The sequence below is a fragment of the Gouania willdenowi genome, chromosome 4, assembly GCF_900634775.1.
Source record: "Gouania willdenowi chromosome 4, fGouWil2.1, whole genome shotgun sequence".
In the NCBI taxonomy this organism is placed as follows: Eukaryota; Metazoa; Chordata; class Actinopteri; order Blenniiformes; family Gobiesocidae; genus Gouania; species Gouania willdenowi.
Genome location: NC_041047.1, coordinates 40,867,528 through 40,895,267, shown reverse-complemented (window position 1 = coordinate 40,895,267; position 27,740 = coordinate 40,867,528). Strand labels below are relative to the sequence as shown.

The 27,740-nt window shown below is 40.6% G+C and overlaps 1 protein-coding gene across 15 annotated transcripts in view; it reads right to left on the bottom strand.

Annotated features, from left to right (window-relative positions):
* The window catches only part of LOC114462050 (epidermal growth factor receptor substrate 15-like 1), an 84,566-nt gene that overhangs the window by 35,806 nt on the left and 21,020 nt on the right, over window positions 1–27,740 (bottom strand). For 10 of the 15 annotated variants that reach the window (XR_003673907.1, XM_028444628.1, XM_028444633.1 and 7 more), the window contains exons 8-16: window positions 24,740–24,799; window positions 23,360–23,602; window positions 15,539–15,696; window positions 15,182–15,338; window positions 12,851–12,913; window positions 6,773–6,858; window positions 3,678–3,710; window positions 3,240–3,312; window positions 76–237 (exon numbers count right to left, since the gene is read on the bottom strand). Coding sequence is in view for 14 of the 15 variants with exons in the window: in XM_028444628.1 (XP_028300429.1) it covers window positions 76–237; window positions 3,240–3,312; window positions 3,678–3,710; window positions 6,773–6,858; window positions 12,851–12,913; window positions 15,182–15,338; window positions 15,539–15,696; window positions 23,360–23,602; window positions 24,740–24,799 (1,035 nt within the window). In the remaining variant the exon portion in view is untranslated. The remainder of the gene's footprint in view (window positions 1–75; window positions 238–3,239; window positions 3,313–3,677; window positions 3,711–6,772; window positions 6,859–12,850; window positions 12,914–15,181; window positions 15,339–15,538; window positions 15,697–23,359; window positions 23,603–24,739; window positions 24,800–27,740) is intronic. The other 5 variants (XM_028444632.1, XM_028444634.1, XM_028444623.1 and 2 more) reach the window with 1 other exon arrangement.

The following is a 27,740-nucleotide window of genomic DNA, read 5'->3' as shown; positions in this document are numbered from 1 at the left end:
TGTCATGTTGAGACCTCAACCTGGGTCGAGCTATTATTTACTTGTTCTTAAGTTCGTTGGCCATGAGTTTCTTACCATCTGAGACTCTTCTTGACACTTTATTCGAATTTCGTTTAGCATGTCCTCCAGTTTGTATTTTTGTTGGTCCATCTCCTCCAGGCGCTCCTGGGCATCCTGTTTTTGAGCCTCTAGCTCCTGCAGGCTACTCGTCTCTCTGTCCAGGTCATTTTGCATGTCCTGAGTAAAAAGAAACAAAATCCAAACAGAATGCATTAGAGGAAGTTATGGTAGTTGCTTCAGTTTTATTGCATTTAAACAAACTACTACTCCCATTAAAAAAATGAAAAGATTCGCTTAATGAAATAATAAGATTGTAATTGTGTTTCCTTGAATGAGCCGAGCAGAGCTTCTGATACATACTTTACCGTAGACTAAAGACCAGGGGCGACCACATGTTGGGTTGTTGGTTATTGAAAACGACATTTCTAATCAACTAAGGCTGTTTTGAAGGACTTTCCAGGTTTTTTTTTCTGTGGTCTTAATAGTCTTGTTGCCAAACCCAGACTTTCATGTGAACCTAGCAGAAAACAAAACAAAAAAAAACTCCCTATGCAAATTATGACTGATTCTGGTAGAGTAAGTTCCATTGAATCGGAATCTGTTCATGCCAAGCTGGCATCATTGACGGTTTTCAAAAATTCAAGATGGCGTCCAAGACGTTCGCTGAAAATACCTACATCTGAAATTGGTCCTAATTTGGTCAATTTTTGACCCACTTTGTTGTGCAAAATATCAAATATAGGGGTTCTCAAGGTCAAGTTATTCATTTATGACAATAAAAAAGTTGTAGGAATTAAATATACTGGGATTGTTGGACTTCCTGGTTGGAAATTGTGTCCTTATGCTCTTAAATAATAAAACCCTGTTGCAATGCACATGTGTGTACCAAAATTGCTTATGACTGAAGATAACTCAATAAAATAATTACCTACAACCTTGTGGTCATCACAAATGAATTCCTTGACCTTGAAAACCCTGTATTTGATATGTTACACAACATAATCGGTTTAGAATTGACCAAATTAGGACCAATAATAGGTTTTGGTATTTTCAGCGGCCATTTTGGACACCATCTAGAACTTCTCAAAACCCTTAACGATGCCAGCTTGGTACCATCTAGATTCTGATTTTGTGGAACCTATCCTAACAGAATCAGTCATAAATGTTTAGGGGGGTCTTTTTGCAAAGTTCACACCGTGGTTGCTGGACTATAAACTTTTGATCAGCTGATGAACAGCCTATTTCAGTTATGTTGTTGTTTTCAATAAATTGCCTGCTCAAATTTTCTTCTTCTTTTTGCAATTTGAAACTCTACTTAGAACCTCCTTAAGATCAAACAGTGCAAAATGCAAACTATTGCAATTTTGTAACAGGTCTTAAGATTTTGATGAGGAGCGTATCAATCTGCTCTACAAAGTTACGTCCCGAGTTGACTCCGACTTGCTGCCGGAGTCAAATTACTAATCACTAATGGACTGCATTAGTAAATGTGTGGGCCTGTGAATGTCTCCTGATTGTGTGTATTAGCCTAATGAGGGACTGAAAGCCTGTCCAGAGCTTTGTTTATCATCCTGAGTAGATAAGGTTTGAAATACTAATATTTTTACATGATTCTTTTCTGCTCCTTTATACACTAAATGGAAAATTAGATGAAGAGAAGGGCTTCATGATATCTTGACCACTGAAGACTCTGTCCACAACAAAAGCTTCAGACGAGATTACTAGACCCAATTACTCTCCAATAGCAGAAAGCTACATTGGCCCAGAAAATGAACACGGTGGTAATGCATGACATCCACAGCCACAATTAAGGAGAACTGATATCAGTTTATAAACGTTTTCTGCTTCAACAACCATAAAATATAAAGTGTAAAATATTTGATCTTGTGGATATTGGGCTCTATTCTCCCAGTCAGAAAAGCTGCACAGCGGCACTGTTTTTGGCTGTGCGTTATTCTCCCTCCTGTATCAGGAGTTTCTGAGAGGACGTCTCGATGTCCCACCCTAAACAGCTTCACTTCCTCCCACTGCCTCTCCCAATCTACCAGAAGCCACACATCTACTTTTCTGCACGCGCATTGCGGAACATAACGAGGTCGCATTGGGTCGCATTGATATATGTCTATGGGTCAGGCAAGAGCCAAAATTATACTTACCTGTTTGCTGCTGTGACGCGCTGCCTTGTTTCTGTGCACAGTTTCGCAATCACTTTGATTGACAGTCTCAAAAACACAAAGTCAAAGCCTATTGGCTGGGTGCAGTCGGCGATCGTTTCCAATTGTATAGGGTCTATAGGTATATGAATGACCACCGGCACTAGACCATAGTAAAAGACTAGTTAGGTATTTTTTTATATTTAAAAAAAATCATACATAAACATAGATTTCTCAGAAACTCCGGATATCAGCTTTAATGTCAACGTCAGATCAGCGCACGGGTAACAAGCAAAAGTGAAACAAACGGGTGCAGTGAATGCATGAGACCCATTGGATCTATTTACATAATCCATGCATCAAAGATAAGGATAATCCATGTTATTGTTTCAATGGTGTATTCCTTTAAAATTGTCCTCTGCTTCATTCTCCATTCAGCGTGGATCAGCTGTGTCAGCTGCAGCAGGAAAGGAAGAATACTGTGCGCAAACTACACTATGTGACCCAACATGAACACAAGTTCTAAATATCTGTCCGAACTCGACCCGTCCGGTGTCATCAGGTCCCTTCAGGGTTCGGTCGGGTGTCCATCCTCTATCCACAGTATCAGCTCCGGTGATAAACAGTTGATGCTCCCGCGGCGGCTTGGCTGATGGCTGAGTCAGTTACACTAACCATCATAGTGTTCCTATGAGTCCTAGATCCTGCCCTCTGCTTCTTTAAATGAAGTAATAAAGTAAAGGTAACATTTTTTTATTTTGTATTAATTAGGAAAGCAGTGCTGCTTATTAAGCGTGACAGCATAAGTATCGTTCAAGCATTTTGTCCTGTTTTCCTCATTCACCCAGTCATGGTGCGATGCCATTAGTGTTATTGCTGTCTGTAACACTCAGAGCCGTGGACAATTCTATATCATTCTACCATGTGATAGATCAGCCACTGTCTCCATAACAAACAGTGAATGAAAGCTACGATCCATCTCAGCGGCGTGAGATTAACAGGCTGTAGGACGTAGGACAAACTTACCTGCACCTCCACACTCTTATGTCTCACAGCCTCCTCCGTCTCCCTGATGTCTTGCTCCAATGTGTACTTCTCCCTGACGCACATGCACACACACAAAAACATTCATACCAGGAGTGAACAAAACCACAGGAGCGAAGCTGTGAAAGCAGAAGTAATACACTTCAGGTGCCAAGTCACTTGTCAGAGTAGCATGAAAGGGGTTGTGGAACTCATGTCCATATTAATGCTGTCTCCTGTATTTAATACACTCTTCAAAGATTTTTACTTGAATTTTTTTCAGGTTTTTTTTGCAAGAGGAATACAAATCTTTGTATTTAGTTTTTCCTTTCATTTCCTCTATTCTAGAAAAGTGCATTGGACAGCAGAGGAAAGCACAGTCTTTAGGTTCCCTTCATTGGGACGTGATGCATTTGACAAGGAATTCATGAGTGCATTTACCTGAGAATATTCCACTGGGTAAAGGCAAGAGTGCTGACGCAGCATGAAGAATAAGTAGTGAACAAACAAAAAATTTATAAAAACACACTTTAAAAGAAGAGTGTATGAATGACTGGATGGATGGATTCACAACATCTGAGGCGGCATTATTTTCAGCCCATCTTAAAGCGGGGGAAATTATTTCTTCAACTGACACATCGCAATGCAACCACGGATGATTTTCATCATCATAAGCTTTTAATTTTCATGTGCTGCATACATCCACAATCATGGTGGGTGGAAGGAGGCTGCAACACGTGGTGCATTAGTTGCTCCTCTTCTGCCACTCTACGCACATCCTCAAATGTTAATAGCACTTCATATCACCTCACATCCTCCTGGGGGGTCACTGCTGGTCCTCTTATCCTGTGTGGTCGGTGTAGCAGGCTCCTAGCTTCCTGCGTTAGCGGCGGCCCTAGCCAGGGTTGGGGTCAATTATAATTGTAATCGCGTAATTGATAATTAATTACAATTATGGCGTAATTATAATTGCAAGTGTAATTTTAAAAAACTGTTGCTGTCATGCTTGTAATTATGTTGTAATTTAGTTTAGATAATTCACTACAATTGCCATGAAAATTCAATAAAAATTGTCAATTATAATTTGACGCAAAACTGGGGAACCATGTTACAGTTCTATGCAACTACACATATGTCGTTAACAATTATTAAAACATGTTTCATATCAAGCTTTCTCACATTTTACCAACATCATTTCATTAATTTAAAATTAGATGATATTTGTTTGTTTGTTTTAAGCATATTTTACAGTTGATTTAAGACATGGGGTCAAACTGATCTGTTATCATAAGAAATGTTAACAAAAAGCTAACACAAAAGGAAGGTTAACTTTTATTAGGTTATTTATTTCAGGCTCAGTAATTGAGAGCAAAATTGTATTTGACTTTCTGAGGATGAGAAATCATTGTAATTTAATTGTAATTGGAAAAAATGCTGGTCACCGTAATTGAATTGTAATTGAACATGGATAATTGAAAAGGTAATTGTGACAAAAAAATGTAACTGACCCCAACCCTGGCCCTAACTGGGGTCAGACGCTTGAATGGCGTCCCTTGGGCGTGTTGTTGTGCTTTGCTGGATCTTCCTCAGTGTTGTTGGCGCTGCCGGTCCTGGATGGGTCACATTTCCTGGGCTGAGTGTGACCCGGCCCTGCCCTGTGGCCCTGCTGGCCCCTCTGCTGATATCGGGCCCTTTCACTGACGTGCACCGGCTGGCGTGACACTGGTTTCCCTTTGGGCGGTGCCTCAGTTCCTCCCTGGTTGGCAGGGTGGCGAACATGAGGGCTGGGGCCGCCTGCCTGGCTGGTGTCATGGGTTCTGGGTGAAGATCTAGCCTCTGATAGAAGCTAATTTGTTGTGTAGCCAGAGGCTTGTTTGGGGCTCTTGTTGTGACTAGGGGTGGGACGATAAGTTCACGATACAATGATAGACAATGGGCTAACAATAACGATACAATATTTTTGCAAAGGGAAAAAAAACTAAAGAAACTTCAGTAATCATCAGTCTTTGTTTGTCATCTGGCTTTTTCTAGAGTTTTGTCCAGAAACCTCTAACCGAACATAAGGACAAGGTTTGTCTTATGAAAACAACTAGTATTTATTCAATACTCATTTAAAGCAGTGTTAGACTGGAAAAAGCAATCAGGGAAGAATGTTACTACACTTTAGCAGTGACCGCAGTAAAAGATAAAGGCAATACAACATTTATGAACCCTTTGGAATTCACTGGATTTCTCCATAAAATGCTCATACAATGGAATCTGATTTTCATGTACATCTCAACAATAGACAAACAGTCTTTCGAAATCAATACCTCACAATTAATTTTTTTTTTTTTTGGTTAATGTTTCTGAAAAAGTATTTGAGTAGCTCCTGGAGAAGTAATGAACTTCAGAGTTATGAGTCAGCTGAGTCCACTGCCCGATGAGACAAGACTGAAGATTTTTTAAGAGTTATGAAAACAAAAAAGCATGTGAACCCAATGCTTTGTGTGGAAATAAAAAGGCACAGCACCAGCCAGCAAGAAAACCATCACCAGGAAATGGTTCAAAGAAGATCCTCCCACCATTGAGGAATGGATAGAAATCATCCATGAGATTTATGTGATGGAGAAGATATCCTCATCCCTCAGAACTGAAAAAAACAAATTTTACCAGGTCTGGAGCAAATGGACTGAGTAAGTGAAACCGATCAGATCTGATTTCTTTTTATTTAACTTGTGCTTTTTGTAAATCATCTCTACATTTGTGTGAGAGAATGTGTTGGCATGAGTAGGTGCGCTGCCCAGTTATGCTCTGTTTCTTATTGTGTTCAACTATAATATTGTACAATATGTAAAAAATGTTTTAGAAAAACACGCAAAAAAAACAGATCATGTATGTCATTCAGTCATTCTCATGAATCCTCTGATTTACTCACAAACAAATGTAAAAATTGCTACTTTTGACTTAACAGGTTGTTGACATATGGTCATGTGACTTGAACTTTGGAAAAGTTATGCGCATTTAATGAGATTTAGAGTCTCGTAGAAAAATGTAAACTGTGCTAAAGCGGAAAAGTTTCTTTAAGAAGTGTTTTTACTTCAGTTTTATGAAAATTTCTGGTGTTTCTTCACCAGACAGTGATTCACTTTACGTCATTTTTGTCTTGCTTTGTATATTATGTATATGTTCCCGTATCCGTGAAAACAGCAGAAATGTGACTTTGATAGAGTTTTTGGGGTCACTGGCATCAGTAGTCGATGGAAACTTTTGAATGAAACTTGGGCACAGTACAAAAACATGAGTTATGTGGCTCAACAGTTTTAAACAGTTTAAATATTGTGTTCAATAAAAAGGTATGGTTAGTTTGTGAGTTATTATTTTAAGAAGATTGTGTTTGTCTATTGTTGATTCAAGCAGAAAACCAGGTGATTCCAAAGGGTTCACATACTGTTTCATTCTGTTAAGCTTTTAATTGCTCATTGTTCTATGATTGTATCTGTTTAATCAATGGTGCCTGTCCTGTTGCTTAGGGGCTGCCACTGACAGTTTGTTACCTCTGTAGCTGGGCTATCTCCTGGCTCATGTCATCCAGCTCCTTGATACCTGTGAACTCTCCCGATCCCACTGAACTGGAGCTGTCCTGTGAAGGTAAAGAGGGAAATGTGTGAGTAAGACAAGGTTTTTTGCAGCTGCGCTATACAAGCCAAGATAGGTCAGATATAAGGCAAGGTGAAGGGGGGTGGGGGGAAGAGGTCATGAACAGAATTCACTGGGTGGGCAATGGCATGTGTGTGGGAGGGGCGTCACCATCACTGACACACTGCAACTTGAGGAAAGATTCAATTATTTTAAAGATCACCGAAGGATACAGAAATCTGCATCAAATGGTTTAGAAAGAGTTAAATACAGGTGGAAATGAAAATATGACAAGATACATGGGGTACCTGTCTGGTCCTGTACTGGTCAGGTCCACAACATCAATCGTGCTTCATGTTTTACCAATAAACAAAAGGCATCCATACATTTAAAAAACAACACCTTAAAGCTGCAGTATGTAGACTCGTGAAACTTGTACAGAAACAACCACACTCCCCCCTCCCCTCCCTGTTTCGAAATCGTCCCTTACCGTTATTCTAAATGCTACAACTGTGGAGCTCTTAGCAGCTTTTTTCTCAATAGAGTAGTGACAAATGTAGGGACTTTATCTGGTGTTACTGGATACTTTTCTGGTGTTTTAGAGACTTTGACATGAATGCACGTATCACTCTGTTGTTGCTATCCTCTGCTGGCGTGCCTTTATCCTTTGCTTCATAACGTCAGTCTTCCTTTGCCATGTAACTGTTGTGCCTAACGTCGCGATGGGGACTTCTGCCGCTGGAATGTCCACCATTGGACTTTACTACAGAGGATGCGAACGCCCATCGACTTTAGTCGGGCAGCTAATAGTAACACCCTAAAACAGCTCATGGAGCACTATGTAAAAAGATCTCCGATTGGCTGAAAGGTTGCGCCAGGCTCCTGGATTTTGAAAAGTTTTATACAGGGCCAAGAGAAGGAGCAGAGGTCCCATTTCATCTCAGAACCTTAGAGCACTTTGAATCACAATATACTCAAAGGTGATGATGGATTTTTGACCAAATGAAGCAAAAAAAAAAAAAAAAAAAACACTTACATACTGCAGCTTTAAGTCTACTTTTCAGAACAATTTCATTCCTTGCAGCAGAATAAATGGAAGCAGCCATTTTTGGCCCGAATGTGACGTAGCTGCATTGATGCGGGGTAATCTAGTGCAAGTAAACAAATATTTTCTGTAGTTTGACAAGTAAAAATCATATTCTAGTGATTCTCGGGAGGAAAATGTACGTGACGGTGGATCCAAAGCAGCTAATGAGAACTGACATAGAGCGTTCCTGTTCTAAAGAGTGTGGAGTCATAGCGAACAGCTGAGAAGGCTGCGTTGAAGCTACACCAAATGTGCAGGGATGTGTTTTACACAAACGCTCCCTGGAAATGACCTTCATTGACTAAAATTGCTCCTGGAGCAGTTGAGAGACGCCCAGTTTGTAACAACAGCCCCCGTCAGTCAATCGACAGTTGCTAGTTTTTATAGAAGAGGCGGGGCCAACAGTGCTGGTTCTCAGCCAATAGCAAAATTTAATAGTAATAGCTGGCATTCAACCCATAGTCACTCTTACAGTTTGACAACAAAATACACAAAAATGTAAATACTTTGAATAAAATCACAAATTACAAATGTATTTACAACATGAGCAGTTAGGGTTCAGGGACTTTCCCAAGATCACACAGAAATGAGTCAAAACGACATGAGACGTGAACAAGAATTGATTAACAAGTAGGAATGTCACAGTATTGACAATATGTTACCATGATATTACAAGTGCCTCGATATCATCGTGGTTATGTGACGGTATAAAATAATGAGCTATTGCACTAAAAACAAGTTTGAATAACCTGTGCATGATTCAGCAGCTTTAAGTCAGAGGTGTGGACACATTTTGATTTCACTGCATCAAGAAACCATAATGGAGAAAAGGTGGAGAATATGCAAACACTGCAAGTGTACCCAGTGGCAGCTGGCTAATAGAGGGTGCTAGGGCGCAGCCCCACCATGTTCGTTTGAGTAAGACATGAATTTTTTTTTTATAAAACTTAATAATGAATTAAAAATGTTATGAAACTAATTTGTATCTGTATTTAGATAATCAAAATAAAAACTATATGGATAATGATGAGTAAATATGTTTGGTTCCTCTGTGTCTGACTGGTGACGTGTTCCCACCCTAAGGCACACTAATCTTTACCATTAACTCTCGTTAAAAGTTGTACATGCGCAGTAACTCCCCTTCAATACGAGTCAATGGAGTGTGTCTGGACAGTTGATTGCAGCGCTGCTCACATAACACCACCCTCCTGCCATGGGAGGGGTTGACATCACAGTCGTCAGTCATAAAGTGTGGCTGATTGACAGGTGAAGCTGCGGGAGTTGTAGATTTACCTCCTTTGTCAAAATTCAGGATCATGACCCAGCATGGATAAAGACAGGTACGACCCATTTAAAGCACTTTTCAGAAAAAGCAAAGTAACATGAACAAATAAGGAACAAACTACTGGTAAATTTGATGATTTCAAATCTTGACTATGTCTATATTTTGTAAACTAGGTCTTGTTCATTTACCACTTCATTTGTCACCCCTGTTTTTTATTTAATTACTTGTTAAACTAACTAAAACTAATAAAAAATTAAAATAAAGTAAAATCTGAAAAACTAAATAAACTAACAAAATAAATTAAATTTCAAAATGTATAATAACCAAGACACACACTCACTCACTCCATTGAATATGCATTTGTTCTTGCTTGTTCATGGGCTCTGTGGCAATACATGTGTTTAGTTTGAAACCAGTTCTGTGACTGCAACTTTCCTTACTTATTTATTCAAAGCTGCACAAATCCTGTCTTTGGTGTATGTCTGTTTTGGAGTTGCAGCCCCATCTGGAGAAAAATACACCAGCAGCCACTGGGTGTACAGTGTGATACTCCTGGAAATTCGAGCACTATGAGAAGTCACTTAAGATCCCAGGATCCCGAAAAGTTTAAGGATTGTGTCAAACAAACAATCCAGTCTGGTCTAAAAACTCTAAAGGAAGCATTTGTAACCAAACTACCTCAGAACAACTCAATAAATAACAAGAGACAAAGTCAGAGATTACTCCTAACCTTAAATGTTGACTTGTTCATCTTTCTCTAGGAAAACCTAAAATAAATCGAAACACAGAATAAGGCAGTTTGCACCGCTTTGATTTCCTTGGCTGTTATTTTAAATTATTATTTAATTCATTATTACTAGGCTGTTTCTTTAAGAGTGTTCCTGACTTCATTAGAATTATTGCACTTTAGCAAAAAAATCTGTATCTGTCAGTAGGCAGTATTCAGTTTATAATGTCATAAATCTAAAAGTATGACAATAAGTAGTGATTATATACTGTGATTATACCAAACCGTGAGATATAGGTATCATTACATTCCTATTAACATCACTACTTCATATCAAATACATTTGTTTTCTTAAGAGCAAATGTGGTTTTAAGGTTAAATTACTCTTTAAGTTGCATTAAAATAATATTTTTTTTTATAGTTGCTGCTTTTGCTACCGACCTCCCGTATGACTGCCTCTCACACAAACTCCACTCTGCACCACCTTAGTCTCTCCATCAAACGCCATGCCCCGCCCACTCTCACCCAGTAACAGACTGGCAGAGAATTTCATTTGGAGGAACTGGTTAAGGAGAACAAGCTCAATTGCTCAGTTATTTGGAGATAATGAGGATTTTAAACATCAGGTGTGCAGACCAGTGCAGGAACAGGGCGTGTGGGCTTGTGTGGCATTTACACAAGAATTGCTTTTATAGGAACACTTAAGTTTGTTGAGAAATAAATTTTGTGTTTTTTTTCATTGTAAATCGCCTGTTTGAGAAGAGAAAAATAGAGATGTGATTTTTGGTTCATACTGTATCACTCAGCCCACTGACCCCCAGTTTCCACTAGATGCGGCTCCTCTGCATTACGTCACAGCAGCTGATAGGTTTCCACTTTAGTCTATGTGTTCATTTCCACTGGGTCCGCTGCGCTGCGTGTCTGCTCCTTTCCAGATGCGGTAGTCCGGTGCCCTGCGCCAGATATACACAGGGCTTCTATTTCTAGCAGACACCGGAGCACGACGCATCAATCAGTACAGAGCGAATGAAGCTAAACAGGAAATTAAGCACATACTCTGCAATAAAATATCGGGTTACTTTTAAAAAAAAAAAAACACTTCAGATTATATTTCAAGTAAATACATCACCAAAACGCCATAATGTGTAAAAAAAAATTCACATGCACTATATAGATTCCTTTCATACTGTAACTGTACTGTAAACTGCAGCAACTTTGATTTAGTTCATGTTTTACTGGTGCAGTTTTATCTCTTCTCTGTTGGTTGTTGATAAAAAATGTGTCTATAACAAAACCAGAGTCCAACCTTCTTGTACTCCTTCGTTAGGAACACTGACCTGTTTATCTGTTTATTATTGTGTTTAGAACACATACATTTAACTGCGTTCTCATGCAATTATATAAATATTGTGAGAACTGCTCTGTCTAGTGACGTCACAGTCGTTCAACCGGAGCGCACCGTGGCGCACTCAAAACGCAACCGGTGTTAATTACCGGACGGCGGACAGCGCTGAAATACCGGATCGGTGCTGTGGCTCAGTGGAGACATATCCAGTGGAAACCCCGGGTCAGTGCCTGTGGCTGCTAGATTTATGGCCACCATTACCTGACTGAACCTCTGACAACATACAGTTAACGCTGACTACAGGTACCCTTCAATGCAGTGATTTGGAATCTTCCCACATGTGAGAAAACAAGTCACTGGACTGGAGTGCAATAATGGGAAAACCAGCAAATGCTTCACAGTAAAGAGCTTTCCACTGAAAGCATTAATAGGTCAAAAGACTGCAACCTATTTCACCTACTTAAAGCCTTAGAGAGGAGGAAGAGGAAGAGGAAGAAGAGAGTGGAAGCATCAGCTGCACAAAAGTTAAAATGTGAGAAAAGAACAATAATAAGATGGAAATGTGGAACGCAGGTGTGTCCATCCGTGTGTGTGTGTGTGTGTGTGTGTGTGTGTGTGTGTGTGGTGCAGGGTTGGGGTCAATTATAACTGTAATCACATAACTGATAATTAACTACAATTCTGACATAATTGGAATTGGAATTGAAAAAATATGTTTCTGTTGTAATCATAATTGACATGGAAATTATATAAAAACTGTCAATAACAATTGAATTAAATGCAAACCTGGTGAACTGTGTTACAGTTCTATGGCTTTTACACATATGTAGTCAACAATTATTAAAATGTGTTTTAGATAAACTTTTCCCACTACCTGTTAATTCTCTTCAGGATCATTTTACCATTAAAAAAAAAAATTAAATCGAGGGCTATTCTGACAGAAAAAAAGTCTCAGACGACCACATCAAAAATATTAATACCAATATTCTCATTGATAAGGAAGCCTAACAAGGTAGCCAAGAGATGAGAAACAAATCAGATGATAGATAATATTTTTTTTGTATTTTACAGCTGATTTAAGACATGGATAAAAACTGACCTGTTATCATAAGCGATGCTAACAGAAAGCTAACACAAGAGGAAGGGTAAGTTTTATGGGCTTATTTGTTAAGGACTCAGTATTTGTGATTAACTGTAATTGAACTTTAGGAATTGAGAACATAATTGTAATTTACTTTCAGGAGAAAAATGATAATTGTAATTTTAGTTGTAATTAGAAAAAATATCACTGTAAGCTAGGGTTGCATATGTTTAAACTTTCTGCCAATTCATGTCTTTTTATCCTGACTATTTATTCTAAACTATTTTTTTTTTCAGATCTTTGAGTCTGACCACATATTTGTTGTGTGGAAAAGGATTGTGATTAAGGATCAGAGTGACGATCATTAAAATTGAAGTGGTCCGCAAATGTCCACAAAACGGTCCATGGTCCAATGGTTGAGGACCACTGATTTTAAACAAACACAGCTGTCAATAGGTGTGAAGTACTCACCCGCCTCATCTCTGACAGGGCAGCCATCTCTGAGCCCACAGGGGTCATGTATCCTGGCACAGTCTGTACACACACGCACACGCACACACGTGTCAGACTTCCAACACAAATGAATGAAACAGTTTTTTTCCACATGAAAAAATTATCTTATTGGCTGGTGTCATCGTGGGCTTAGTGAGAATAATATTGGTACTTTAACCAGCAAAAAAATATATATATGTATTCATATATGAATATATTTCACATTAGCATTTTATTTATGTTACAAGCAAAATATTCCATGAACAAAAGTAAAATGAAATCATACTGATTTCATTATGAAATGGTTTTCTAATTTATTCTGTTCCTAAAATGTATTTCAAAACCAATCAGGACAAAACAAAAAGGAAAAAGTAAATAAAATTAATGAATCAACAGGGATTTTAATAAAAAGCTGCAACTTCACTCGACTTTGCCAATTACGAATGATCTAGAACAGGGGTTCTCAACTGGGACCCATCTTTTCGCCACGGTCATTAAATCACGATCCACTTTTTCTTAGAATTCAACCAACCAAATTTAGTTTTCAAAACATAGTGTAACTGTTGAAAACATACATATGTAATATTTTTTTAAAACATAAATCTATATATTTAGATCTATATGCATATACATGCATTTCACAGCATGCCTGTCAAAAGATAAGTTTTTTTCAAAATAAAAGACAAGTCCAATATGAGAGACTTTAAGTATTTATTTATTTTTGACCAGTTGTTCGCGACCCACCCAGTACAGGTCCGCGACCCACTTTAGGGTCTCGACCCACCAGTTGAGAATCGCTGATCAAGAACACAGACCACAACAAGTCCCAATTTAAATCTTTTATTCTTTATTCAGTTGTACTGAGGCAGAAGTGTCAAACTCATTTTAGTTCAGGGGCCAAATATGGACCAGTTTAATCTTAAGTGGGCCATAGATTTTAGGTGTGGAAAAAAAGAACAACTTTAATAGTATCGTGCCCTAGTTTTCATTGAGTCAATTCACTTAAAAAATAATTAATTTTGTTCCCAATTTTTGTGTATTTTGAAGAATTTTGTGGAAGTATTTGTGACAAACTGCAAGATTTATAGAAACATTGAGAGTTCTTTCCACAATTTGCAAATGAAAAATTATTGCATTCATGTGATATAAACAAAGGACAAATGCAAGCCTGTACAAATATTGTAGAGTTGATGAATTTCAGATATCTACAACTGGATTATTTGGTCATTTACACAATAATTCATGCTTTCTCTTGTCATTTTTACTTTCTGCTGCGGGCCACATTGGATGCTCTAAAGCAGTGGTTCTCAAACTTTTTTGGCTCTATTACCCCCTTTCTCTAACTTTTGATTCCTAGTCCCCCCTTAGTGCGACTAGAACATCTTGCTCAAAATTCTATGATAAAATAACTTTAGAGCAAAATGATAGAAAGAATGAAGACATATTTAAATAATTTTTTAAATAAGTGGAATTAAACAGTATTTAGTATTTATAATAATTAATATCGTTTAAATCATTTACGGTCATTTCCTGCATGGTGTGGAACCAAGTCTGACTTTTGTATTTTCACGCCATGTTCTAATCAATATCATTTCCATCATCATGTTGTGTGTTTTTGGTGTCATTTTGTGGTTGTTTGTCTGTTCTTTTTATTATTCAGTATATATTTCTCTTATTTTTTGTGTTTTTTTCTTTGTTGTTGAAATTATTTAAATTATTCTCTCTCTGTGCATGTATTTGATGTCGTTTGGTTGTTACTTATGTTTTATATATTTCTGTTATTTTTGTGTAATTTGTAGTGATCTTTTGTATTTTCTCTCATTTGTTCTCATTTTGTGTGTTCCTTGTAATGATAAGTATTTTTCTCTCATCATCTCTTTTTGGTTTCATTTTGTGTACTTTTTATTGTTCAGTATTTTTCTCTCATTTTGTGTTTTTGTTGTCATTTTGTGTGTTGCTGGTAATATTTAGTATGATTATAATTTTTAACAAAAAATAAACATCATAAAACCCCCTATTGTTAATACCTCTCTCTCTCTCCCCCTGCAGTGCCATTGCGTACCCCCATTTTAGAACACTGCTCTAATGGGTCCCCCGGGCCTTGAGTTTGACAAATATGTACTGAAGCACATAATGGTTAAGTGGTCAGTGTCAATCAATGGCATTTCCTGATGAGAGCTTCAATTTAACACAATTCTGTTCCATGGCAAACATTTACTGAAACCCTTTTCAGTAAAATAGACAGAAAAATTACAAACTTCAGCTTTTCATCTGCAATTTAAAACAGAGATAAATGTGTGGGGAACGTACGGGGACTGGAGTGCCTCGTTCAGAAGGTGGGATCATGTCAGCGCTCAAGGTCTGAGGGGGGTCCATGCCTTTGCTGACTTTCTGTTGAATGAGATGCATTGCAAGTGCAAACTGCTCCCTGGTCAGCTTCCCCATCTGCTTTGTATCTGCCAAAGCCCTACGGGAGCAGTCAGTCAAAAACAAATACATTTAACAGATTAAATGGAGGGCAAAGGATGTGAGGTTGTAGAAGCTTGTGTGCAGGCCTATCATTTATACATAGACAATAATGGATATGAATAAGTAATGAAAATGAGGAAGCTTCAAACAGAACCACCATTGTACAGGAGAATATACATAAATATATACTGTATATACCATATATGTGCAAGAACGTTTTGAGAGAGTCCAGAATGCATAAAGATGTCCTTGACTTCCAGCCCACTGACAAATCCATCCAGGTCAGCATCAGTCTTCAGGAAGATGTCGTCATAGCGACTACGGTCCGCCACAGGAACCACCCAGTTTGTAGAATGCTGAGACAGACCAGACAAAAACCCCATGTTACCCTCAAGCTAGCGTCCCATTTCACTTATTAACACAGACCTAAAAAATATTTCCAAAGCACTTACCTCTAGGTTAGAGAAAGTAGTACAGTCAATTATATACCAAGACCAGACAGGATTCATTAAAAATAGACACTCCACAGACAATGTTAGAAGACTGTTTAATTTTATCAACATGGCACAGAACTCTAAAAAGGAAAACAATAATCTTGTCACTAGACGCAGAAAAAGCATTCGATAGAGTCAACTGGTCGTTCCTCCTTGCTGTCCTTGGCAAATTTGGCTTTAGAGAATCATTCATACAATGGATCTCCACCCTATACTCTAAACCTAAGGCCTCAGTAACAACAAACAAAATAACATCCCAAAGCTTCACACTGCAGAGGAGAACCAGACAAATTTGCCCACTCTCACCTTTGCTTTTTGCAATATTCGTTGAACCTCTCGCAGCAGCTGTACATCAGAACTCTGTTATTAAAGGAATCCACTCATCCCTCTCAGAACACAAAATAAATATTTATGTGGATAATATATTATTCTATTTGGAAGAACCTCAATCCTCATTAGAAGAAGTATTTAAACTATTAAACAGCTTCTCTAAACTATGAGACTATTCCATTAACTGGTCAAAATCATCAATCCTCCCTTTAACAAAAAATTCATGGAACCCAGTAAGCCAAAACCCATAACACCCCTCTCCCACAAATACAATTAAATATCTAGGCTTAAATATATCACCAAACTTAAATTAATTAATTAAACTGAACCTGGATCCGCTGTTGGATAATGTCACAGATGATCTGCGAAGATGGAACAATCTCCCCATCTCACTCCTTGGCAGAAGAGCTTCAGTTCTCTATGATCCCGCTGAAACCACCAACGCAATGGTTCCAAAGATTAGATTCTGCATTTACAAAATTCTATGCGAGGAATAAAAACCTAAAATAAGCCTTTCAACCCTCCAAAAAAATAAAAGCGAGGGTGGTTTAGAAGCCCCTAACTTCATGCATTATTATTTCGCAAACCAAATATTATACTTAACAGAAAGGCTAAAACCAAAAAAATATTTCAACACCTGGCTAGAAATAGAACAGCTAGACTGCAAACATATTAAACTCTCTGATCTCCCTTTTATCACTACGACCCTCAAATGTCACAACTGTTTTAAAAACCCACTGATTGCCTCCACCCTGACTGCATGGTGGAAAGCTTTGGACATCACGAATATTCAATTAAAAACTAGCATGTTGTCTCCAATCTGGCACAACCCCGACTTTAGAATTAAAAAAAACACTGCTCTATCTGAAGACATGGGAAGAACGTGGAATCACTCATCTCCAAGACCTCTTTGATAATAACAAGCTCATGACATATAACAATCTAACTCAAACATTCAATATGAATAAAAGTAATTTTTTACAGTACTTACAAGTAACAGAAACAACACTTCTGTAGATCCAATTACCTTACAACCTCCAGAACTGGCTATATATATATGAATAAAATCTCAACAAAATAAAAAAAAACTCTCAAAAATATACAAAGCACTCTTGAACACTAACTCTAATCACTTACCAATCGCTAAATGGGAGGCTCAACTTTCAATCACCACGAACACCGATTTCTGGACAGAAATTTGTTATAATACTTTTAAGATGACAAAAAACACCAACCTATAGCTAATTCAATACAAAGTCCTCCACAGATCTCAAATTACCCAACAGAAAATGTATAAAATGGGCTTCTCCCCAACAACCATCTGCTCTCAGTGCACCCAGGGAACTATTGATTCTTATTTACATGCCTTATGGCTCTGTACCCCAGTTCAACAGTTTTGGCCTCTAATTACTAAAAAACTGTCCTCCATTTTGGACTGCAGGATTCCGCTCTCTCCAGATCTATGTCTGATAGGAGACCTGACGAAGCTTGATCTTCCTGCAAACCAATCACAATCCATCCTCGTGACACTCACCATAGCAAAAAAAAACAATATTAGTGAATTGTAAAGATAAAAAATCCTTAAACATAAACCAATGGCAAAATCTCCTAATAGAATATATTTCCATGGAAAAGATGTCAGTTCTCAGAAAAAAGAAAATAACCTGCTTTGAGGAGCGCTGGACTCCTTTTTTAACTGCATTTAATCTCGATTTCTTAGCCTAATGATCTAGCCTGCAAGCGAACTGCCAGCACCACTCTTTACAAACACACTAATCAAACTGTAGACCTGGATCTCCCTGAGCTTGTGGGGTGGCCTGGGTGGCTTGCTTGGGTGTCTGGGTGCCTCTTCGCGGGCGTGCATTCCTTTTGGATGTCCTCCGGACCCTGGTCTGTTTGATTTTGCTCTCCTGCCCCCTCCGTACACGTCTGGGAGGCCTGTGGGGCTGGCGACCTGCATGTTTTTCTGCCGCTCTTTCCCCTTGCTCTCTGTCCCCCTGTCCCGTTCTACCCTCCTCCGCCTGCTCTCCTGCTGGGTTGGGGGCTCCTGTCGGCCCGGGGTACTGGTGGGGGGGCTGTGGCTTTCGCCTGGGGGGCGGGCAGGGCTGCGTCGGGTGGGTTAGCTTGGGGGTGGGCCCGTCGGGGGGCCTGGGGTGGTGAGGTTTGTGGCTCCTGGCCGGGGGGGGTCTAAGGTAGGGGTGGCTACTGCTCGGGGGCGGCGCCTACATCCTGGGTCGCTGGGTGCTGCCGTGGGTCGCTCTGCCTGCCTGTCTGGGCGCCTCGGCTTTGTTCCCTTGAGCGCACTGTCGCCGTGGATATCGCTAGTGCTGGCGTCTGTAGCGGTGTTGGGGCAGGGTTGCTTGGTGCTTCGAGATGATGCTGTTTGCTGGGGGGCGGCGCTAGCCGTTCCGGCTGCCTGGTAGGTCTGTCCTGCTATCTGTAGATCGGTGGGTGGGTCCGCGGCATCCTTAGTTGGGGACTGTTGTTCTGCACTTGGTGGGTGCCATTGGAGTGCCTCCTTCCTGCAGTGGCGGCCGCCGTTCACTCACGCGCCAGTGGGTGGCATTGGCTTGCGCTGTCCGGTGGGGCGTGGGCTACTGTCCTCGCGCCGTCTGGGGCTGTGCGGTCCTGCTTGACTGTGGCCGGTTTGTGGGCTGGGTTGGGGGTGGGGGGTGCTCCCCGGGGGGCTTCGCCCAGGGTCTCACCCTAGGGGGTTCCCGGTCCCGGGGGGGTGCTCGTGGGGACCGGCGGGCTTGCCCAGTCCTGGCGGGGGTCTTCCGGGGTAGGTGGTGCGGGCCGCGCTCCTGCATACCAGTGGGTGCGCCGTGGGGTGGCCCCTGCTTGGGAGGTACCCAAAGTACCGCCTCTGGTTTGCGTGCACCGCATGCCGGTGTGGCGGTCTGGCTGGGCCCTTGGGGGTGGGTGGGGCGGCGGGGGGACTTTAGCAATAACTGAGGCGCATCGCGCTAGCGGTGTCAAAAAAAGGGTGACCTGGGGCGCTCTGGGGGGCTGGGTTGTCGGTGGGGGGCCTTGGGGTTGGGGGCGGTGGCGGGGTGCGCCGGCTCCTCTGCTTCTAGGTGCTTTCTCGGGTGTGTATGTGGGGGGCTGTGGCTGCCTCTCGGTTTGGTGTCTTGGGGGCGTTTGGGGGGCTGCTCGGCCTGGGCTCCCTGGCCCCCGCTCTTTCTGCTATTCTGGCTGCGTCCTCAAGTCCGGGGCAGCGCTTGGGTTTACAGTGGCAGTATCTTGCAAATACATCGGTCTACGATGCACTAGCATGCCTTGGACTGTGGGCTTAACTTTAGACACGTTGATCCCAAATACCTGTTTCAGGTATTACCACTCACTCCTTCCCTCTGCCCACAGCCACCACCATTATAGTTAAGCCTCACGCCTACAACTTCACATCTCACTCTCACTTTACAGTAATCAACTCCTCCCCACCCTTCCATTTCTCTACCTTGAATCGCTCCTCCCTGCTCTCTTCCCCCTCCACCTCCCCCCCACCCCGTCACCTAGGTGTAACACTGCCCTCTCTTTTCATATTCTCCCTTTAATAAAATGTTTCTTACCCTTCTTTAGAGAGGGCTGGTGATGGTCACAATTATGCAATAAAGTAATGCAATTTATTTAATTGCAATAACAAAAAAAAATGCATTGCTGTCTAAAAAAGATTGCACTTCTTGTAGTGTTGACCTTTGAGAGCATGTGCAAACAAAAAAAAAAGAAAAAAAAAAGAATGCTGAGACAGACACAAGTGGACGTTATTTGATATAAAGCAACAGACAAACAAAAAGAGAGTTAAAATTATTGCTTTTTGTTTCCTTCAGTCATAGTTTGCCAGACAAAGACTGTAGTTAGCCTGTAAACATAAATCATGTCCTTTTAGGAACTCTGGGCCTTTTCCTGATAATTAAGACCAAAAATCCCTTGGGTGCGTTGGAATAGTCCCTCCTATCTCCTTTCCTATCCACTTTTCCTTAGGCCCTGGAAGTGTTTAAAGCTCCTGAACTAATCTCACTGGTCTTCTTGAGAATGCTTGCATGCACATCGGTAACTGTTTGTGACTGTTCTTCATAGAGACTGGTAACAAGTCTCTATGGAGAACACTTGTTCTGACAAAATAATGTCAGGACTTTATCTTGTGTTATTGGAGATTTTGATTTTTTAGAGACATGAAAGCACGTATCACTCACTAATGTGAGGACAGTATGAGACTCACAGTCACAGCTGCTCCTCATACACAAGCAGCCGCTCCTCCACCTCCTGTTCCCAGCTGATCAGAGCAGACACACTCTCTACACCTTATTTATTGTTTCTCTTAGTTTTACAAGCCATTTATTCCATCTGTTATCACTCTCTGACTCGAAGCGGACTGTGCACAGACTGAAAGCCGCACACACAGAGTCAGAGGAACCTCCGCAGACTCTGTTGAACACATTTGTGCCTTTATTCAGTTGCTTCGCCACCTCGGTCTTCCTTTCTCCTCTTGATTTGCCATGTAACCACTTTGCCAAAAACCAAGTTAGAGACTTCAGCTTGAATATAAAGCCGTGGGACTGTCCTTACTCTCACAACGTGAACGCTAGGGATGCAACGGTACAGTTTTCCCACGATTCGGTAAGCATCACGATCATCCGCGAGCGGGGGTAGTGCGGCAAAGAAATTATCAATGAATCTTGGTTCAGGTTGGGGCGGGTAATTTTTTTAACTGAAAGTATAGGTACCTGCTATTTTACGACTGTCCGTGAATGTATCGCAGCTGTGAGCCTGAGCCAGCCACGGCCAATCAGCGCTGGCTCAGGCTCACATCATGCAGCAATAACTTTTTTCTTTACACAAACTGAACTCTACGTTGGACATTGTGACGCCGTTGGGTTGGGTTGGGGTGGGTTCTGAAAATAGAGGCAGTAGCTCAGGGCCGTGTGGGTAAGATTTTGTCATACATGCGGGGCCCCGCAGGTTGGAAAAATCCTGGCCCGTGCATCACTAATGCACGCTCACAGTGTCCACGTCCCAGACTGTACATGCAGCTCGACAGACTGTCTCCAGTCTGACACACATGCAGCAGGATCCACGCCAGCTCCCGAGCTGGCTGCGGACTGTTCTCGGCACCACTCCAGTCAAAAGGCTGTAGAATGCTGGTGAAACGTAGATGGTTGGTGAGGAGTCGTACAAACGCGCAGCAGAATGTAGGTTAACAGGTTCCTCCTGCCGCAAACACAATGTTCTGACAGCGGAGGAAGTTTCCCAGGAACAAATAGGAAATTCAGGGACGTTTTGATTAGGGATGTAATGATTAATCGTAAGGCAGTTAAAAATCGATTCATAGGTACCACGGTTCACATCGATACTGTGAATATTTAATCGCAGTACTTTTTTAAATAGCAGAGGTGATTACTATTACAACAACACATCATCAGTAGGGTAAAACTAACCTGTCTCACGACGGTCTAATCCCAGCTCACGTTCCCCTTATCTATCCTTCTCTTGTCCAGAAGCCTAGGTGGCAGGCGGAATCTGCTACTACTTTCTTTCTGGCCGCCTTCTACTCTTAAACATGTTTATAAATGATTTCTTACCCCTTTAGCACCGAAAGAATATTTGTAATATTATGTGAATATCTGTAAGAGTCACGTTTTTCTATTAGCTCTGTCTGCTAGCGCATAGCATCTCTTCTTCACTGCAAGAATTTCTGCATGCCAAAAAATAAAGGAATATTTTTCAGTCATTTGTCTACAGTCCCATTTTGTAAAATAAATCATGAGAGAATCGTATCGTGAACCCAGTATGTGAATCAAATCGTATCGGGAGTTGAGTGAATCATTACATCCCTAGTTTTGATTGGCTCTGAAGGCAGCATGAGCAGCGCATGGCACTGAGCCTGAACAATGTGCTGTTGAGGGGATCACACAGCATGCGTGGCTGCACAACATTTTGAAAAAGTTGTATGATGGGGAAACGTACCAAAAATACCGTTGTTTGCCATTGTGAATTGAACCGAACAGGGCATTTTGAACAGTTCGGTAAAATACCGAAAATTGTTGCATCCTTCGTTGACTTTTGACGAGCAGCTAAAGCAGCCAATAGTGATGCTTAAAACAGCTCATGGGCTTGCCCTGTTGGTAGAAAGATCTCTGATTGGCTGAAGTCCAGCGTCACGCTCCTGGATTTCTAAATCTCATTTACAGAGCCAGGTGAAGGAGCAGAGATTCACTGTCCACTCAGAACACTTTGGATTACAATACACTGAAAGATTATTATGGATTTTTGACCAAATAACACCAAAAGAAAATTACATATTGCAGCTTTAAGTGGCGGCTATGATAAAAAGCTTTCTAATTCTCTAAAAGCTAAGGAAAGAAGGCTCAATGCTTCCTTTCTAACCTCCTTTAGCCTAGGAAACACACATACACCAAAGGAGACCAGATCATGCTGCCCCACAATTCCTTGCGGCGACAACATTTAAAGGGATACTCTCATCCGAGTGTTCACAAAAACTCACGATGACTGAAAAGAGACGCATTTCACGTCAGTTACCAATGCAATAATATGCCTTGAACAACTTTAAATATTTTAAAACCCATATCCGAACTGAATGTTATGCGGATATTGTAAAACTAACACATTAAGTTAACTTTTTGTGCAGCCCATTCTCAGTTTATATTTGTTATTTACAGTTGATTTCTGAGTGAAAGGTGTGTGTGAGTAACCATTCTCAATGTGACGTTCTTTTAGTTTCACTTTTTTTCATCGTAGCCTCGTAGCCTTCCGACAAAAGTAAAGATTTTTGAAAAATCTGTTTTGTGGACATCAGTAAATGGAGTTTTAAGTTTCTTAACATTACCATCATTGACAGAGTTACTTTGTCCTCATATAGAGGGACAGGCACCTATAATGCCATCACTGGTCAATGTGGTTAAAAAAGTTGCTGCACCTTGTACTATTTGGCTGGGAAGCTTGCTCTGATAGGATAGAATAGGTTTGACTTTTTGATCTGGCATGCTTATAACCAAAGCACTTTTATGCGGTTTTGTGTGGATGGAATTTTATTTAAAAACAATGAAGTGTGTACGTAACTTTATTTGTAAAGCGGACGGGGTGGATATCCGTTTATAAAAATACACAGCTACGTGTGTACAAGGTAAAAAGAACACAAGCATCATCATCGGAACATACAATAAGCAGGGAGGAGTACCTGCCCGGCCTTGATGGTGTGTTTGGGTGACAGACTGCCGGTGCTGTTGAGGGAGTTCATGCTGCCGTGGGAGGGAGTGGAGCGTAGGGAGTCTTTGGGAGGTGGAGGACTGGCTGGAATCCCTGGCACAGAGCTGCTCATGGAGCCCATGTTCTTCTTCTTCTTGGATGGAGGAATGAGGGCCGAGGGGAGCAGTGCAGGGACAGGTTCCTTTTCCAAGGCCCGATACACCAGATGCATGGCCTAGGACCAAATTCTACCGTTAATACAGACTACATTCACAGTAATGGAGCATGATCCATGGCACAGGTTCAAAACATCCAAAGAACCATTTCTAGTTATTTTATTATGCACTGATAATTCCAGGCTGTTGCTTCCAGGCTTTGGAACGATCTTCTACTCTCTCTGCGTTCAATTGACTCTGTTGACACCTTCAAAAGCCAACTTAAGACTTTATTTATTCAAGCTTTTATTTAGCTAATCTTGGAATGCTATGATTTTATGTTGTATTGGCATTTTATATTGTGTGTACTTTTTATTTTAAACTGTGTTGTGAAGCACTTTGTGGCTTTTGTCTGTGAAAGGTGCTATAGAAATAAATGTTACAAATTATAGTTTAGGGACTTAAGCTCTTGAGCATTACAATCTCACATTTGCTGCTTTTAGCAAGTGTCTTGACCCGCTGGACACCGTTTATCATGGTGCACTGAGATTTATCACTATCGTTGTTCCCTGTTGGGAACCTGGCTCTATCATTATGCAGACAAATTCACTGGCTTGGTCCTTGGTTGTTCTACCTACAAGGCAATTCTTGTTTTGCTGCCCCCCTACCTTTGTAGTTATGTGACCCAAAAACCCAGAAGTAACTAGTCTGTACTCTAAAGATTTGTTTTTACTCACGGTTGCGACTGTCCATACTGAACTGTGCTAAAAAGCCTTCATGTGTTCTGCTCCATGTTTGCAGAAAGACTTTAAACTCATAGAGTTGGTCTCAATGGGAGAGTTTAGGGCCCGTTTACAGCACATTGTCACAAAAACTTTACCATGTTCTTGTTTTAGCAAATTTATTTTTAACTACTTGGTAGCTTTTACAGTTTTATCTTCCATAAGCTCTTATCCTGTGACTGTACTTTTTACTGTTTTTAACGTACTTGTCGTCTGTGTTATTTATTTAACTTAACATTTTAGCATTAATTAGACACTGAACTTGTTGTATGTACTGCTGCTTAACTTAATCAGGACACACTTATAAAAGAGATTATTAACCTCAATGTGGTTCTTCTGACTAAATAAAGGCTAATGAAAATGAAGGGATGAAATTTCACATTAACCTAAACTTCAAAGTTGAAGAATAAAATCAAAAACAAAAAAACAACTTACAACAGCAAACTCATCTTTGTCCAGATGACCATCTTTATCGATATCACTCAGGTCCCAAACCTGATGGCAGGAAACAAACAGGTGGGTAATAGGATCAACAACTCGTTCTTCTCCTTCCACCTTCTCTATCTCATCCTCTCTTAATGCCCCATAAACTCCCTCTCCCTTGTTCCCCCTCTCTTTTCACATCTTTCACTAATAAAGTTTAGCTTATCTTTCCTGAGGGAGGGCTGGTGTTGGTCACAACTAAGCAATATAATAAATTGTTTTGTTTAGTTTAGTTTTTTTTTCAATAATAAAACATGCATCGCTGACACAAAGCATTGCACCATGTAGTGTTACTTTTGACAACATGAGCAGACAAAAGCAAAAAAAAGACTGAGCAACTTGTTTCTTTGAGATGTTGAAGACACTGACGGTGACTTTGTGGTTTTACTACATGTGCCTGCTGCTGGTGTGTAGTCATGAAGACTGATTCAATTACATCCAGTCGTGCTAAGGAAGGTTTTTGTCGGTGAGCACATACCTCCCAGCCAAGAGGGAAGTGACCCAACAGCTAGAAGTACATGAGTTTGCTGTTCTCTGGTGGTAAGGCTTGGTCACCAGTGAGTGAGTGAGTGAGTGAGGTTCAAAAGAGTCTCCATGGTAACAATTTCTGAGTGTTGTTGAGGATATATGTACATACTGTATGTGTTAGAGGTGGGAGCTAAAATCGATTCTTAGATGCATCGAGATTCGGAGGTGGACGATTCTGAATCAATTCTTTAATTTCCAGTAATGGAAAATCTAAATTTTAGAGGCCGTTTAAAAGTCTGAACAAAAAGGCCGCGGAACTGTGGCGTGCAGCTCGTTTCCAGAGGGACACTTTAAAGAGAGCACCACAACAAGGAAGCATAGACGTGCGGGAGTTAAGACCAGCCCCGTGTAGCTTAAAATCTGATGTTTCTTTAATGTCCACGGTGGAAATGAACTGGACAAGAGCCACGCTGCATGTAAGCTCTGTTACACTAAAATTAAGTCATTTGGGAACACAACAAACATGAGAAGTCATATAGCACGCTTTCACCAGTAGGAGGCGGCAAAGTCGGCTGCTGCTGTGGCTAAAAGTACTTCTGCTAACCAGAGAACAATCGAACAAGTCACAACAAAGCTTCCACCCTCTTTGGAAAAGGTAAAGTAGATTAACAAGTCGATTGCAACATTTATTGCTAAAGATTTACGTCCTTACTCGGTCGTGGAAAACCAGGGCCTTCGTTCGCTGCTGCATACTTGGAGTTGAAATATACCATCCCGAAGCTTTACAACCAACCAAAACAGAAGTCATAGGGTAGGATAGCAGTGACATGTGATGCGCGGACATCTTATAACCGCACACTTTATCTCTAATGACTGGAAACTGTCATACATCATTTTTTTTTTTCAATTGAAGTTATGTTACAAGGAAGGCTGCTACTACCTTTTTTTCAAAGGATTATGAATGGTAGTGTATCTCTTTTTTTTTTCTAACTACAAATAATATATATTTTTATACAGTGCGTAGACACAGTGAATACAACAGATATTTTGTGACTAAAACATGCATCAAAATACTTTAATAATCGATTTAGAAATGAATCAAAGCCCCTTGAATCGTAATCGAATCGAATCGTGAGGTGCCTAAAGATTCCCACCTCTAGTATGTGTATTGCATGAATCAGGAGAACTGGGACAATTCACCCACGAGTTCAACCTAGCAAAATTAAAATTGCATTGGTTTACTACCAATGCAATTTTAAGAAGAAAGAATGTGTTTATTCTGTTCAAACGATTTGTTTTCAATAGAAATGAAACCACCTGGATGATGATAATGTCCTATAGATGGAAAGTGGACAGAGGCCTATAAAGAAGCTGGATTAACATTCTTTTTGTCACATGGCTGCATTTACTCTACTGTACAGTTGGGCAAAAAAGTATTTAGTCAGCCACTAATTGTGCAAGTACTCCTACTTAAAAAGATATACCTCAACTATGAGAGACAAAATGAGAAAAAAATCCAGAAAATCACATTGTAGGATTTTTAACGAATTCATTGGTAAATCCCTCAGTAAAATAAGTATTTGGTCACCTACAAACAAGCAAGATTTCTGACTCTCACAGACCTGTAACTTCTTCTTTAAGAGGCTCCTCTGTCCTCCACTCGTTACCTGTATTAATGACACCTGTTTGAATTCGTTATCAGTGTTTAAGTATAAAAGACACCTGTCCATAACCTCAAACAGTCACACTCCAAAAACCAAAGAGCTGTCAAAGGACACCAGAAACAAAATTGTAGACCTGCACCAGGCGGGGAAGACTGAATCTGGAATAGGTAAGCAGCTTGGTGTGAAGAAATCAACTGTGGGAGCAATTAGTAGAAAATGGAAGACATACAAGACCACTGATAATCTCCCTCAATCTGGGGCTGCATGGAAGATCTCACCCTGTGGGGTCAAAATGATCACAAGAACGATGAGCAAAAGTCCCAGAACCACATGGGGGGACCTAGTGAATGACCTGCAGAGAGCAGGGACTAAAGTAACAAAGGCTACCATCAGTAACACACTACGCCGCCAGGGATTCAAATCCTGCAGTTCCAGACATGTCCCCCTGCTTAAAGGTGCAGTCTGCAACTCTTATAAAAGTGACTTTTTGACATATTTACTAAAGCTGTCACTATTAAGGACAGCTTTACATCAAACTAGTAGTTTGTGTGAAAAAAAAAACAGATTCCTCCTCCTGCAAAAAGAACCAATCAGAGCCAGGATTGTGTTTGATGGACAGTCTGACAGCTCACAGGCCCCGCCCCTTTCCCGGGCTGGAGCGCCATCTTTTTTTACAGTGTATGGTCTGGAGGAGTAGAACATGGAATTGGTGCCTTTTCTGCTTGAAAGGTAATTACTGCTGCTTGATTTACATTATGTTTGATTTGTAATTGTTACACTAGAACTATGTGGTGCATGTGTTTGTGTGTGCGTGCAGCAGC